The sequence below is a fragment of the Amblyomma mixtum genome, chromosome 10 (assembly GCF_055824585.1).
Source record: "Amblyomma mixtum isolate Tamu chromosome 10, ASM5582458v1, whole genome shotgun sequence".
NCBI lineage: Eukaryota > Metazoa > Arthropoda > Arachnida > Ixodida > Ixodidae > Amblyomma > Amblyomma mixtum.
In genome coordinates, this window is record NC_143021.1 from 55,300,672 (window position 1) to 55,316,871 (window position 16,200).

The 16,200-nt window shown below is 44.0% G+C and overlaps 1 protein-coding gene across 1 annotated transcript in view; it reads left to right on the forward strand.

The window, feature by feature from the left end:
- Positions 1 to 16,200, forward strand: part of LOC149325835 (uncharacterized) — an 80,368-nt gene that overhangs the window by 42,311 nt on the left and 21,857 nt on the right. Inside the window, exon 3 of the mRNA XM_089564397.1 lies at positions 15,688 to 15,921. Coding sequence (XP_089420523.1) covers positions 15,688 to 15,921 — 234 coding nt within the window. The remainder of the gene's footprint in view (positions 1 to 15,687; positions 15,922 to 16,200) is intronic.

Here is a 16,200-nt window from a genome sequence, read left to right on the forward strand (position 1 = left end):
TAGTTTTCGGCGTGGCACCCCAGACAGATAAACAGTATTGGAGGCGTGAGTGCACTAGGCTATAGTAAAACTGTTTTTTCAGTCCGGAAGGAAAGAGTTGCTTTAATTTATTAGTAATGCCGATGGATCATGCAGTGTCGTTTTTCATGTTGTCGACGTGAGTGGTCCAGTTTAAGTTTTCTTCAAACGTAACACCAAAGAACCTATGGCAAGTGGAGCGCTGAATGACTGCTGAATGACTGCCTTACGGAATTTTATTACTATGTTGTCATCAATACACTTGTTACGAGGGCGAAAAGCAACGTATTTTGTCTCTTTAATGCTTAAATCTAACTTATTTACCCTAAGCCATTCGGAAAGACACCGAGCCAAATGTTTGTTTCTGGTTGGAGAGCATACTAGTTTCCGCCAGAAAAAAAAAATATTAGCGTCATTAGCGTATGTGATTGTCAGGTGCTAGAGGCACGTTTGTAATGTCAGTAATGTATAACAGAAGAAGCGGTCCCAGAATGGACCCCCGCGAAATACCGGCTTTAATTTCACCCAGCAATTTGGAATCACGAATGCCGGTATGCTGTAGTCGGTTCGTTAGGTAGTCTTCAATCCCATACTCATTTAACTTTTGAAGCAAGATATCATGCTTCATAGAATCAAACGCCTTTTTAAAGTCTATCTATACAACTTGTCTTCAAAGTTACTTCTTATTTTTTCTTCAATATTTAGCAGCGCCGTTTCGGCACATTGTTGTTTTCGGAAACCGTACTGTTGGTCTATTAACATACTATTTCGGATACAAAAATTTAAAACCCTGTCATTAACAACTTCATGACTGCTGAAAAAACTGGTAGAACTGAAATCGGCTTGTAGTTGTTCATGTCGTTCCTGTCTCCCCCTTTAAAAATTACCGCTACTCGTCCACTTTTAGCTTATCCGGAAACGAACCAGTACACAATAATAAATTACATAAGTGTGGCATAGGTTTACTAATAAGCGCCACCACTGCTTTATTGCCTCTGCCTTTATGCAATCCACACCACATGCTGTGGAATTTTTTAACTTGGAGAATAAGCTACTAATTTCAGCTTCAACTGTTGATGCAAGAAAGAGTGATGTTCTCAGACTACATGGAATATAATACCGATAATTTCGGCTGTCAAAATCGAGAGCATTTTACACACCACAATTTAAGAAGTGCTGATTAAACTTGTCGGGCTGTGCAGTCTCTGTAAATAAAACACCTTTGTCAATGAGCTCAGAAACCGAGCTTTGTTCACTGTGTGGGAGCAGATTATTCAATGTTTTCCAGTTTTTTTTTATCATTAAGAATATGATCGATCCCGGGTTCGGTCCCGGCCGCGGCGGTTGAATTTCGATGGAGGCGAAATTCTAGAGGCCCGTGTACTGTGCGATGTCAGTGCACGTTAAAGAACCCCAGGTGGTCGAAATTGCCGGAGTCCTTCACTACGGCGTCCGTCATAGTGATCTTATTCTCACAACAGCTCTCACGAGCCAACTTTATGTCGCGGCTTAGCTTATTCCTGACCTTTTTGAATTTCGATAGATATTATGGTTGCTTTGTCTTTATGAAAGTGGTGAAAAGATTATCTTGTCCTTTAATTCGCTTTAAAAGCGCGGTATCAACCCATGGTTTCCTACATTTCCTGCTTCTTTTTCTTGCTCTAAGGGGAAATGCCTTGTAATAATGTTCTTTGATTATACTAACTTAAAGGCTGTACGCCTTAACAGGATCCGTCAATGTGTATACCTCGGACCATTCGATTTTGTTTACTAATGCATAAAAATCAGCCATGGTATTCTTTCTTATTAGCCTATCTTGAGTGCGGGTCACTTTTGAGGTGTGGGCGTATTTAGTCATACGTGTTAAAAATAGGAATATGGGCATGTGATCGCTTACGTCAGTGATGAGGACACCCGACTCTAATTGTTCATGTCGTGAAACACTAGTCAAGTAGGCTTTCAGAAACATTCGTTACTCCGGTTGAAACATTGATCACATTTTCATAGCCAAAGGAAATTAATCCATATAAAAACATCTGTTTGACACGTTCTAGAGAAAGCAGATTGCTTTGGTTTATGGGGTTTGACGTCCCAAAGCGACTCAGGCTATGAGAGACGCCGTAGTGAAGGGCTCCGGAAATTTCGGCCACCTGGGGTTCTTTAACGTGCACTGACATCACACAGTACACTGGCCTCTAGAATTCGCCTTCACCGAAATTCGGCCGCCGCAGCCGGGATCGAACCCGCGTCTTTCGGGTCAGCAGCCGCAGAAAGCTGATTAATGTTGAAATCACCTGTGAAAATGAGGGGATAACCGAGTTGTGTACAAAATTCCAACATACATTCGAAAAAATCTACTACTAGGGATACAACACCGGAAGAAGGCCCGTAAATAACCACTGTAGGGCGGTTTCTCGCACGTTTTAAGTGCAGGCGACCAAGACACTAGCGCAAGAACTAGTCTAAGAACCTGCGAGGCGAGAGACCGGGACACAAGCGGCAGTTCTCCAGCACGAGCATTCGACGGGCGGCGCTAGCGCTTCGTTGTCGTTGGTGGCGGTACTGAATTATGTTCTTCATTCCAACTACCCCGGCGGAAAGAGGGAGCCATCCTGGCGACTCAAAGCGAGGAGACGGCGTGGGGGCTGTAATAAGGCTTCAAGCGGCTGTCATGAACGACGTCACGACCACGGCGGCGATGGTGCAAAGAAGGTGTCACCGGTTTGATGATATAGGTCACAGGTGTCGTGCGCTCTAAGATACCGTAAGGACCAATGTGCTTGGCCGAAAATTTGGAGGCAGCCGGAACAGAGAGCCAGGAAGTACCTTGATTTGGGCTAGTTGGTTCATATCTTGAAAGTAGTTCGGACGGCGCGAAAACAACAAAGACAAAGGAGACACGAACACAACAGGACGGGCGCCAACTTGCAACTGAAGTTTATTGCACCAGACCCCTACAATTTATGCATCACCCCAGCCATATCTCGCAAGCCTATCACACATCAAAACGAAATTGTCATCAAAAGTCCTAACATATGTATCAGCAGCGCGAACACAACACAGGAAGAAGAAGGAGAAGAAGGTAAAGAGCGCTGAACTTCCAACTTTTATTTGAGCAAAAACTGAACCCGCACTTTTATACACATACCAGGTAAAATCCCACCAGGGGGTAATCAAGGCGTTCTATCGAATTGGGACCAACACGATGTCCAGGGCATCAAAATGATAACTACTATCACACTATACAAAGACTTCCATGAAAAGCACGAATGACATGCGGAAAAAAAAAACAAGACAATGTAAAAAACAGGGCTGAGTGTGCGCGAATGGAAAAATGGAAAAACAGGGTTGAGGGCGCGAATTTTGCTAAAACCATGAGAAGGCAAGAACACAGTAAAAAGGTAAAAACAGGGTTGAGAGTGCGCAAATGGAAAAAATGGAAAAACAGGGTTGAGGGCGCGAATTTTGCTAAAAGAAACAAAGAAAAAAACATGAGAAGGCGAGACACGGTAACAACGTAAGCGATGCGAAGGGATGAGCGCCAACAATTAACACGGCTAGAACTAAAATGCAGGGTGCCCCTAAAAACCAGGTAAAATCAGGTAAAACCAGAGAGAAAGGTGATTTCTTTTTCAGATAATGAGATGGAAGGGGTGCTTACGCAACCTTCTTTGAGCCCTGAGATGTAGGTAGCTTCAATGATTTCGCGTGTTAATTGGTTTTTATGTTTCTTTAAGACGGTTGCTTTCTTAAAATGAGGAATGCACTTCTTTTGGCTGTCACATACGCTGCAATGGGCGGGCAGGTTCCTCAACGGCGCCCCAGTTAGATCGTTCCTATGTTCCATTAACCTTTCGTTTAAGCATCTTCCTGTTTGGCCTATGTACGCCTTACCGCCTTAGCTTGCGGTAAGGCGTACATAGGCCAAACAGGAAGATGCTTAAACGAAAGGTTAATGGAACATAGGAACGATCTAACTGGGGCGCCGTTGAGGAACCTGCCCGCCCATTGCAGCGTATGTGACAGCCAAAAGAAGTGCATTCCTCATTTTAAGAAAGCAACCGTCTTAAAGAAACATAAAAACCAATTAACACGCGAAATCATTGAAGCTACCTACATCTTAGGGCTCAAAGAAGGTTGCGTAAGCACCCCTTCCATCTCATTATCTGAAAAAGAAATCACCTTTCTCTCTGGTTTTACCTGATTTTACCTGGTTTTTAGGGGCACCCTGCATTTTAGTTCTAGCCGTGTTAATTGTTGGCGCTCATCCCTTCGCATCGCTTACGTTGTTACCGTGTATCGCCTTCTCATGTTTTTTTCTTTGTTTCTTTTAGCAAAATTCGCGCCCTCAACCCTGTTTTTCCATTTTTTCCATTTGCGCACTCTCAACCCTGTTTTTACCTTTTTACTGTGTTCTTGCCTTCTCATGGTTTTAGCAAAATTCGCGCCCTCAACCCTGTTTTTCCATTTTTCCATTCGCGCACACTCAGCCCTGTTTTTTACATTGTCTTGTTTTTTCCGCATGTCATTCGTGCTTTTCATGGAAGTCTTTGTATAGTGTGAGAGTAGTTATCATTTTGATGCCCTGGACATCGTGTTGGTCCCAATTCGATAGAACGCCTTGATTACCCCCTGGTGGGATTTTACCTGGTATGTGTATAAAAGTGCGGGTTCAATTTTTGCTCAAATAAAAGTTGGAAGTTCAGCGCTCTTTACCTTCTTCTCCTTCTTCTTCCTGTGTTGTGTTCGCGCTGCTGATACATATGGCTCGCAACCAACTAGCCCGACAGATGGAGTTATTAAAAGTCCTAACACCGGAAGTAGGCGCAACTATTACAGACAGATATGCATTCTGCACTATAAACTTCAGTTGCAAGTTGGCGCCCGTCCTGTTGTGTTCGTGTCTCCTTTGTCTTTGTTGTTTTCGCGCCGTCCGAACTACTTTCAAGAGAGCCAGACCAATGATCCAATGGAGAAGTGTGTAGCGGGCAGGTGTTTATCGGACTCATGTTTACGGAGTCCTTGACGTTCGGCGGTGAAGGAGCGAGCCAACTGGCAGCACTGCTCAGCATGGGTGGTAATGTCAAAAAGGGAAGTATATTCTGAGCTGTCGGGGTTGTAGGGAAAGATTCTGTCTAGCAGACAGGGAGGCTCGCGCCCATGTACTTCTGCGTCATGCACTTCTAGATTGATCCATTTGCCGTACTGGTCGAGGTCTTTTAATTCCAGTCTAAGTGTGTTCATTTCTTGCTCCTTCAACTCGACCGCGATGTTTTTCCACACATTTTCGAAGGCTTGCAATATCTGCATTTTGCTGTTTGATATCAATAATGACATCATCATATTTTGTAGCCTTTTCCTGCATTGCCTGCTCAACGCTTGCCACAGTTTCTTTTATTTCTTCAAGAGCGTCTAGCTTAGCTTTCATTTCAAGTAGCACTGCAATTTCGCTGTGCATTTCTGAAATTTCACTTGAAAGGCTCAGTTCCGGTTCTTCATCGTCATTTGTTGCGTTCTGACCGCTTCGGTCTTGCCCGCTTTGCAACTGGCCCATTTTCAGGATTTCAAGGCGGTTTCCGAATTTTTTGCGGTACGCGGTTAACATCACCCCCAAGCAAATACCAACATCATAACTGCAATCGCATTCGGAGCACAATAGTGTATTTCATCGTCCTGATGCAGTTTGTTAAAAACAAGACAGTTGACATGATAACGATTAGTCGCTGCGCCAAAAAACAGGTTCACTGAGCACCAGGGGCAGCAATATACGGGTAAATGCAAGCTGAAAACCAACCTGCAACTTGAGAACTGCCGTCTTTGCAACAGGCCAGGACCACTCGGCACTACCGCTGCCGACCATTGCTGCTGAGCGTGTCCGTGGAAAGCACTCATAGGCAAATGAAGGTGCATCGACGACATCTTCTCAAGGCTTCGAGAATGTCTTGTTAAGCAAACTGGTGTGGCTGAAGCAGGGAGCGCTGCTGAACAATTGCTAACACCAATAAAGCCGAGTTCGCGAGCAGCTCTCCAAAAAATAGCAATGTAAACACATCATCCACTCTCGTACCGCTGATCTCCCGATCGAAAGGGACCGTGGCCAGAATCAACAACAAACACTGTCATTCGCGATGAGGCGCTTCAAGATCAGTGCATTTTTCTAGTTACAGTAGAAACCAAGATTCCACTTCAACTTCATATTCCCCAGCATATGTCTCTATTCACTTAAGGCTGCTAAGCAAGAAGAGAAAAAACGCAATGCCCCGCCACGATGGCTCAGTGGTTATGGCACTCGGCTGCTGACCCGAAAGACGCGGGTCCGATCCCAGCTGCGGCGGCCGAATTGCGATAGAAGCGAAATTTTAGAGTCCCCTGTACTGTGCAATGTCGCTGCACGTTAAAGAACCCCACGTGGTCGAAATTTCCGAAGTCCTTCACTACGGCGTCCCTTATAGCCTGAGTCGCTTTGGGACGTTAAACCCCAATAAACCAAATCAAACCAAAAAATACAATGACACAAGTTCTCTTAATACCTCTGTGTTTTTCATCAAGACTCATTTCGCCCAACTTGTTCTGCGGACAGTTTCGACTGCATAAGCTGCTCCAACTATTTTTTTCGTAACATCGTCAAATGCTCACAGATAACAGGCTCATGAGTTGAAACATATCAGGGATTTGTACGCTGTGAACCAGCCGCGATGGAATTCCGGCAGTGATTCCTGTCTTTAATCGCGTAATACGATGTGGTCACCACGTAAATCAAAATGGTTAGAAGTGTTCAGTCACCCATTCATGACGCAAATATTTATGGCAGAGAAATGCTCGCACAGCCGGCAGAAAATAATAAGATATGACGCGCCTGAAGATGCACTTTCACTGCGCACCAATGTTTTCACAAAGGTTACACAGTGCCACCGACCAGTCGTAACCCGAGCACCCATCATCACAAAATATATTGAATGGAGCACCAAGGCGCAGAAAGAGGGCGACGCTGTTGTTGTCGCCACAGAGAAGATTCCGACGGCCGCACAGTGAAGATTTTTCACGTTGCACACACGGCAGTTCTCGATCACAGTGCCCGCACAAATCGCGATCAAAATTGTAGTGGATACGTAGTAGAAACAACATCGTATGATTGCTTCTGTCGCGATCACTGTAACTATCGCAACCAATACGACTAGCTGTACAACGCCATGTTCATTTCAAAATTTGGAAAGCATGGCATGTGTAGTGAGCTTTCGCAGGTGCACATTTCGCTGTCTTGACGTAATGGCACTCGCTCGATCGCAATCACCTTCCCTACGCGGACACTTATCGCATTGCTATGCAGCTCATGCACGCGTAAGAAATTCAACGTTAGCAGCTGTTACTCGCCGCTGTACGTAATAATCGGTTCGCTGTCCGCCTCTGCCGTGAAGAATTGGGAATGTTTGCAACAACCACGAACAACTCCATATAAACATTTTGTGCCAGCCTCCTAGGTCGCTCAGTGGTTATGGCACTCGGCTGCTGACCCGGAAGACACGAATACGATCCTCACTGGGGTGGTCGAATTTGTATTGAGGCGAAGTACTTATTTATTTATTATTATTTATCAATACTGTAATCCTTTGAAAGGCCTATACAGGCAGTGGGTTACAAAGGTATTCACAGTGTACAACACTTTGTAAAATATATTAACACTCTAACTTATTATCTGCAACAGAACATCATTCCAACCAAAATCAAACGCTAGAAAAGAGCAGGAAAGAAAGCTTCCGCGTTATGGCACTGAGTGAAACAAAGATTCTACCGTATTGACAAAGCTAGACACAGAATCGTCGACAACAACATCCCGTCAACAACATCCCTGAAATATACAGGTTAAGAACCACAGATGATTGCTGTTTCCGCACCCCTCTACTACGACGTCCCTCATAGCCTGAGTTGCTTTGGGACGTTAAACCCCTATAAACCAGAAACCATACACTTTGTGACACCGCCAACGAGTAAGCTTCCATCGCACTGAAAAGGCGCTCTGTCGACTTCATCAGTGTCGATTATTACAGAATTCAACTCGAGGAACTGTCGCGTGCCGCTGCTGCACGCGGAGAAGTTGGCAGTCGCTCTGAACACTCGTAATATCAACATATGGGAACATAATATGCTTTGCAGCACAGCTAACATCGGTTAGGTGTGCCTCGCTCCCCTGTTCAGACTGCGGACGGCCACCTTGCCCCGCCAGAAGCGGAGATGGAGGGGCTTCAGTCGTCACGTAAAAAGCAGCCAGTAGCTGCAATCCGGTCGCCAGGCGGACACGCACATCGCCATAAAAGTTGAAGTAAAAGCTTTTAGCGCAAAACGTCTAAGAAAGGACGGGGACAGAACACAGACACAAAGGAGCGCTAAAAGCTTTTATTTTACTAAGATGAACCAACTCGCCCAGCAGAACGTGTTACTGAACTTCATAAAAGTCGAAGTTGACCAACTTTCCCTCCGGTCGCCGGACCGGCCGAACGCCTATCGCCAGGACCGTGTGGTCCGTCGTCGGCGTGCCGTGCGGAAGGCAGAGAGAAACGATTGTACGACAGCCCTTAGTAGGCCTTTATTAGTAGATAAATTTGTTTCTACTCGCTCAAAGAAATCAAAGCAGCGCAATCTGGGTTACCAGAGAGATCGTTCACATAAAGCGCAAGATAAACAGATTATGGAGGAAACAAAACAAGGTAGGAGACCTGTAAAATGTCAAGAAGAGGCTCAGAACTCAAGACCTTAAGAGTCGAGAAAAACTTTCTTCAACAATACATCGACAAACTTTCTCCAATGCTCGTCCCAAAAGTTGTGTCAGTATTCTTCAATATTTTTCAGAAGTTCTGTTTATGGCCCAATTTTGTTTTCGTTGTATAAAATTGATATTTCTGCTATCATTGAACCGCCTGCTAAGATCAAACTTTTTCCTGGTAACTGTGTAATTTATTGTCCTTTATGTTGTCTGGAAGATGAGGTTAAAGTAAATAGGTATCCTCAGTCCTTAAACTCCTGGTGCCTTAAAAGGGGCATGAAAATCAACTACAAAAAACGCATACACACATTCAACAAGAAAGCAGAGTGCTATGCAGTTTCAACATAGTATCAGTAAGAATGCCTTGGATGAGGTTCAGAGTTTCATGTACTTGAGGGTTATATTAACATATAATCATAATTACCGCAGCTACATTTCAAGTATATATTCAGAAGCTTCCCAGACAATTGTTTTTAAGGAGAAAGCTGCGTGTTGCGACCAGAAAAGTTGATTGCCTACGAAACGTTTATAAGATCAATTATAGAATATGCAACTGCTGTATGGAGCACACATCAAGCGGGTTTAAAACACAAACTGTAAAGAATACAACGGACTGCAGCGCCTTCTAAATATCACCGCACTCACTCAGTCGCAGAACTGTTAAAAGAATGTGTTACTATTGATAGGAATGAGAACAGAAAAGCACAGGTCGAAACTTTTTGTTTTAAGAAAATGCAAGGCAAATTAAAAATTAAGGGAATACTACGTAAAATCACCTCTGAAACGTTGCTCACGAAAAAACCGCAGTAGAGTAATACAACCCATGATTACATGTATCGATGTGTACCACTGTTCACTTTTTCCGGATGTGATTGAAATGTGGAATGATTTCCCAAGTGATGCTGTTAACACACTGGTGCTGAGAAATTTGTTATCTCTGGAGAAGTATTTGCGAGAACGGGGTGTGATTTGCTAATTCTGTTTCATGAATTTATTTTTCCCGATAAGAGTTGTATTTCTAATTTTATTTGCGTATGTTTTCCCTCCCTGTATTGACTCTCATCATAGGATTAAAAGCATGAATAAAAATAAAAATGAATAATAAATAATTATCACTCGGAAACACGATTACAGTCAGTGCTGTGGTTCAGTGAAGTTTTGTCCTTTCTCGCGCGATTCGCCAATCGTGCGCCGGCGGTGAGCGCTAAGCAATTCGCATCGCATCACATGGCACATGTTCCATGCGACTTTTCCTGCCCCGCCCGTACAGCAGTGCTCATGCTGCGCCAGCCGAAGAATTGCAGAAAGTCTGGAATGAGCGGCTTGGACATAACATATGTGCGAAGTATTTTCATAAAGCAATATAGCGTATTTACTCGCATATAGATCGACCACGAATATTGGTCGCCCCGTATACATTGTGCTCACCGAGAAATAAAAAAAAATATTCGAATATAAGTCAGCCCATATAAGTCGACCCATTGAACTAGCACTTCTGCTAGATTTTAACTGACGCAAATTTTTGATTTTTAATATATGTGTTATGCGCGACTACGGCGTCGACATGCATGCCGGAGCTTTTGTTTTGATCACGACCCCTCTATAAACTCTAATACACTGGCTTTGGTACGTATTTAAACGCCAAAATGTACTGCTTCCTAAGCTGTCTACCACGATAAGACCACAGAAATGAGCGAAAGAGCAATGCGGGTGCACACAGCAATAGTATAGTATACTATACTATAGTATAGTATAGTATAGTATAGTATAGTATAGTATAGTATAGTATAGTATAGTATAGTATAGTATAGTATAGTATAGTATAGTATGGTATGGTATAGTATAGTATAGTATAGTATAGTATAGTATAGTATAGTATAGTATAGTATAGTATAGTATAGTATAGTATAGTATAGTATAGTATAGTATAGTATAGTATAGTACAAAGTACAGTACCAATGTAGCCGGCGCTGCTTGAAACGGCCAGCGTGACAACCGAACTCCAGTAGCTCGCTACTTCTGCTCTTTTTGGCCACGAATATAGGTCGAAGGTCTTTCTTTTGTCACGAATATTGGTCGATAACTAATTATGGGCAAAATTTAAAAAAAAAGGTTGACCTATATGCGAGTAAAAAATTCAGCGGGCACTTTGACTGTCTAAAGTGGGTAGAGGCGGAAGCGTTTTCCGCACCACCTTCGCTGTTTCTGTGGCACTGGCGGCGTCACATGTAATTGAGTACTAATTACTAAGTGATGACAAATCACTAATTAATGGTTAATTACGGATTAATGCCTGAATACTAATTAACTGCTAATTAATGACGCTTAAGCTTCGCCTTTAGGAGTGGAACGCGACAGCGCGTTGTCGGGAGTCCACGGAACGCCACCACCCGTTCGGCGCGATGCCTTGCCCTTTGAACGCAACGCTTTTTGAGGAAAGGAAATGGCGCAGTAATTCTCTGTCATCTCGGTGGACACCTGAACCGCACCGTAGAGGAAGGGAGGAAGTGGGAGTGAAAGAAGATAGATAAAGAGGAGCCGTAATGAAGAAAATGAAAATTGTATTTGAGGAAAGGAAATTACGCAGTAACTGTCACAAAATTCAGGGGGGCACTTTTTGACCTAAAGTGTGGTCACTGATGTGTGGTTAAGATGTTAAGCTTCGCCCCTAAGAGTGGAACGCGACAGCGTCTTGCAACGCTGCCAAGGAGTCCATAGAACGCCATCGCACATTCGGTTCTACGCCTCGCTCGTCGGTAAATTGGTTTTTGAAGGAAGGAAATATATCTGTCTCTCATGTCTCGGTGGACACCTAAACCTCGCCGGAAGGGAGGAGGATGGGAGTGAGCGGAGACACCGCATTCATTAGTGGTGCCTTTGTTCATTCCAAACCATCGAGCTGGCATGGCCGAGTTCGATGGTTTGGAATGAACAAAGGCACCACTAATGAATGCGGTGTCTCGAGCTGGCATGGCCGAGTCAGGCAATAAAGACAAAAAAAAAAGCTGGCATGGCCGAGTGGATAGCATGCTCGTCTCGCACGCCGAAGACCGGGGTTCGATTCCCGAGCTCGACCAATTTCTTAATCGGTTTTATTTATTTATATGGCCTGACTAGTAAAGCTAATTAGGCTAATTTGGTAATTAAGCAATTAACTAAGCTCAGTACCACTTACTTGGAGCATCACTATACGATCCCTTCAATTGGTTGCATGGTTACTAGCCAAAGTACAATTGGCCCCGTTTGAAATTCGCGCACTGTGACGTCACGACCGTTTCCACCAATTGAAAAGCGTGACATTTTCTGTCGACAACTGCTGCTTACAACAATGAGACATTAAAGGCTTCCGCCTTAATAAGGTATTGAATTATCTTTCTCTTGCTGACTTCCAGCCAAATTCGCCAGACCCAGCACTTACTGGTGGGATGAAGGCCAGCGAGAGAGCTCGATGCACGCACCAAGCTTTGTCTCTTGTATTGACGCATGTTTCTTTCGCATATTTCCTCTGCTTTCCCATTTCCTGGACACCTTGACCGCTTTTTTTAGGGAATTAAGACGCTCTGGTTACCTGCCTAGCTTTATTCGCAGTCTTGACTCGATGCTGAATTTGAGAAGTCGTTAACTGGCTCAAGGTGGACCCCTAATTGTGCCGTGAAATAACTATTTTGTGAACACTTAAGTTCAGCCTTTAAGGTCATAGTACGATAACATTAATGAGTCCCATTAGCTTCTCATTTTTCCCACGCAGACACGCGTGCTCTGTTTCTTTAATGCGCGAAAGGCCACGTGACCCACATATAGAGCCCCAAACCGTACGAACCCGCCTCTGTGGCCCAGGGGCCTATGTACGAAACGAAGAAATAACCACGTACCCAAGACATATTTGGAGAGAGTGTTACACAACTTTTACAAGAAAAATAAAAATTTAGGAAAAGGCTTCCGTTCCATACTAGAAGGGCATTGTGTTTGGCGTTGCCTTATCTTCTACGCCTCCATAACGTTTCTGATAGACTCTTCAAAGTATGAATTCAAATCCCTAGCATCCGCCTCAGCATGTTTGGCCGCGATTCTAGATCGCCAAAAAGTGGGAAGGCCCAGCAGCCTTATCATATATAGTGACATGCCATCATCATCTTCCATTGCCAGAAATCTGATTCTACAGGCGTCTTTTGTAGAGTTTTTTCGGATAACCAAACACTTGTGAGGCTAGTTGGTGATGCATTGTATTCTGCTAAGCTCTCTTTCCTGTCAAATTCATTCTGTGTCCTTGTCTTACACTGTAGGGATGGATTACTTTTTCAAGAATACAACTCTTTTCAGTGTCTGTTGGAGAATATAAAAAAAACATAACTCACCTAACAAAGTAAAAACGTGCTCAGTAGTTTGTCTTCCTACAATTCTAATAGTGCGTTCCCCATGCTAGAAGAAAAGCACTTTTCTTCGAGATAGGCCTTCACTTTTATTGAATTGAACCCTTTGGCCCCATCTAGAACGCACATATTTTTGACGCATTTTAGAAAATTCCAGCCTAGACCTTCACATAATATTGGGATTGACAGAACAGAATCGCACATACGCTTATAGTTTTTTTCTAAACACACTGCTAAGATACTCAAAAAGAAAATGGGGTTCAAGAAATCCACGACCTAAATAGTGTTCTCTGAGGCAACCAAAACAGCGCCCGGAAATTTTCTTTGTTAAGGCAACCAAATTTCGTAAATATCTGCCCAGCCCAGATCGGTATACACTTCGCAAAAATTAGTCCAAAGCGTCTCGGAAGAAAAGAGATCTGCTGATCAAATGTCGCAAGTACAGGAGAGCTAAACTGAGTTTAACGCCGGTTCGAAAAAGGCTCGTTCTATTGATTCTTTCATACGTAGATCCACAAGTCAGTTGTGCATGTATGTTTCTGCATGTTAAATCGAGAGCAATAAAAGACCTGGAGCGTGTACCTTAGCTCGCTCACTAGGAAAAAGCTGCATACAACGGCACGTGCAAATATAGATAGTGCAAGGCTCTTGAAGTTCTTTGTGTTTTCGCGCACCTGTTTTGCCTCTCCAATCCAGAAAGTTGACTCACCCTATAGCATAGCACCGCGACTCCCAGGTATTAAATGTGGGCCACTCACCCAAGGCATGTTGGCGAAAATGTCCGGAGTGGCACGCCAGTCACCTTGCGAGAACCCAACTTTCAGCAGTTCACTGCACTACCACTAGCAGTACATAGTTTTCTCACAATTTGAACCGTATATAGAACTCTGTCGTAGCCTGTCTGACCCGCATTCAAAAGTTCAGAGTTTTGATACCCGACTAATTATCGCACAGCTCTTTACAGCGTGAATCATTTGCTTGATATACTTGCATTTTCTAATTACATTACAGTTTTGTCGCCCCCTTCTAATCACCAGTTTTCTAAAGTTTTAGTCACTTTTCATTCCACAGCTTCACATACGACTTCATCACCCTCTCACCCCGCCGCGGTGTCTCAGTGGTTAGGCGCTCGGCTGCTGGCCCGAAAGACGCGGGTTCGATCCCGGCCGCGGCGGCTGAATTTCGATGGAGGCGAAATTCTAGAGGCCCATGTCTCTCATACCGGCGTCTCATAGCCTGAGTCCCTTTGGGACGTTAACCCCAATAGACCAAACCAATAAACCAATCATCACCCTCTCGACCAATCCGGCTTTTCGCACATACCGACGACAACGCCAATCACGCCAGGTTTTTCGCTCAACGGGACCCTTAAGGCTACTGCGAAACACGAACGCGACTAAAAGACAAGTCGACAGCAAACGTTTTCGTTCTTTTTAGTCGTTTTTACTCTTTACAGCCCAGACACTCGAACTAGCAAGAGGAACCATCAGCATTGACAGCCAACTGAATCTTTTATACGACATTCTTACATATTTTTGACCAGGCAAAAACACCTTTCCATGGCTAAAATCCAGCGGAGAGTTGAAGTTGAAAGTTTATTGAGAAATTCAAACAAGGTTACAAGCGTATACAGCGATAGGTCCCATGGTACAAGACCGCAGGCGGGACCTGTCATGAAAATAAATTTCAATAAGCGACAAAATACAAAATACACAACACATTAATTAGCGATGCAGAGAATAAATATAGGTACATAGTGCATATTAGTTCCTGAAATATTTAAATACAAACAATTTAAGAGAGTCTCGACTATGACTTGCAAAAATTCAGGGGGCACTTTGGCTCTCTAAAGTGCTGCAAGGCGAAAGCGTTTCCTGGCCACTGTTTGTTTTTATTTACTTTTTATTTTTGATATTTTGTTTTTTTTGCTCCTTTTCCTAATTTTATTGTTTTTACTTTTTATTTTCACATCTTATTTTTATTTTGTTTTTATTTTGTTTATTTTCTTATTTTTATTTTTTATTTTCCTTTTCTTCACATTACTCCTTTTATTTTATTTATGAAGCCCATGCATTCACTAGATGCGCCTTTATTCATGCTGGAACCTTGAGCCTTTTAAGCAGTGACGCTGAAAGGCGGACGAATCCGCCTTTCAGCGGATTCACCCCTGCCGACGCGTCTGTCGACACTCCTGCCAAGGCAGAAATTTGGGCGAGTTGGTAAGTATTCATGATATTGTTCACAGCGCAACAAGAACGGAAAAAACGAAAGACGAAACAGCGCTTGTTTGTGTTACTCTTTCGTCTTTCGTTTGTCCCGTTCTTGTTGCGCTGTGAACAATATCATGGACACTCCTGCCGACGCGTCGGTCGACCCGGCTGCCGACGCGTCTGTGGACACGGCTGCCGACGCGTCTGCTAACGACAGTATGAGGCATTAAAGGCTTTCGCCTTAATATAGGTAGACGGAATCAGACCGTTTTGCGTGTTTTGTCCAAGCAGGCCCTGTTAATTTTCCCGGCCTTGTTTGGGGCGCTCGCAGGCCGCCGGCGAATACCAGGGCGACCCCCACACCAATTTCGGCATCAGCTACTCGCCTTACACGCTGAGTATCATGCTGCAAGGCAAGGAGGACGCGACCAGCTTGGCCTCGTCGTTCGTGAAGTCAGCGCACAAGGTCTTCATGGAGGCGGGGCTCTCTGCGGTCGGGGCCATGGGCCTGGTACGCAAGGTCGACGAACTCAAGCACGAGCCCAAGCTGATGACATGGTTCAAGGTCAGTGATGGACGTCGCCGTACTGATCATTGCCTTTGGTCCCTGTTGCTTGTGCCGCTCACGGGGAAACCATTGGGTCCTGAGGGGTCTGACTTTGCGCAGAATATTGCCGTGGCGATCCTAAAGTGATGCTGAAAAATGGGAGAGAATGAGAAAATAGAAATGCACACAGCACAAGCTTTAATGTTAAAATACTGCACACTAAGAAGTGGAGCACATTTTAACCGGCCTTTAAACACTCAACAAGGTTTTATTAGATTGCAAAGTGTATCTCAAATT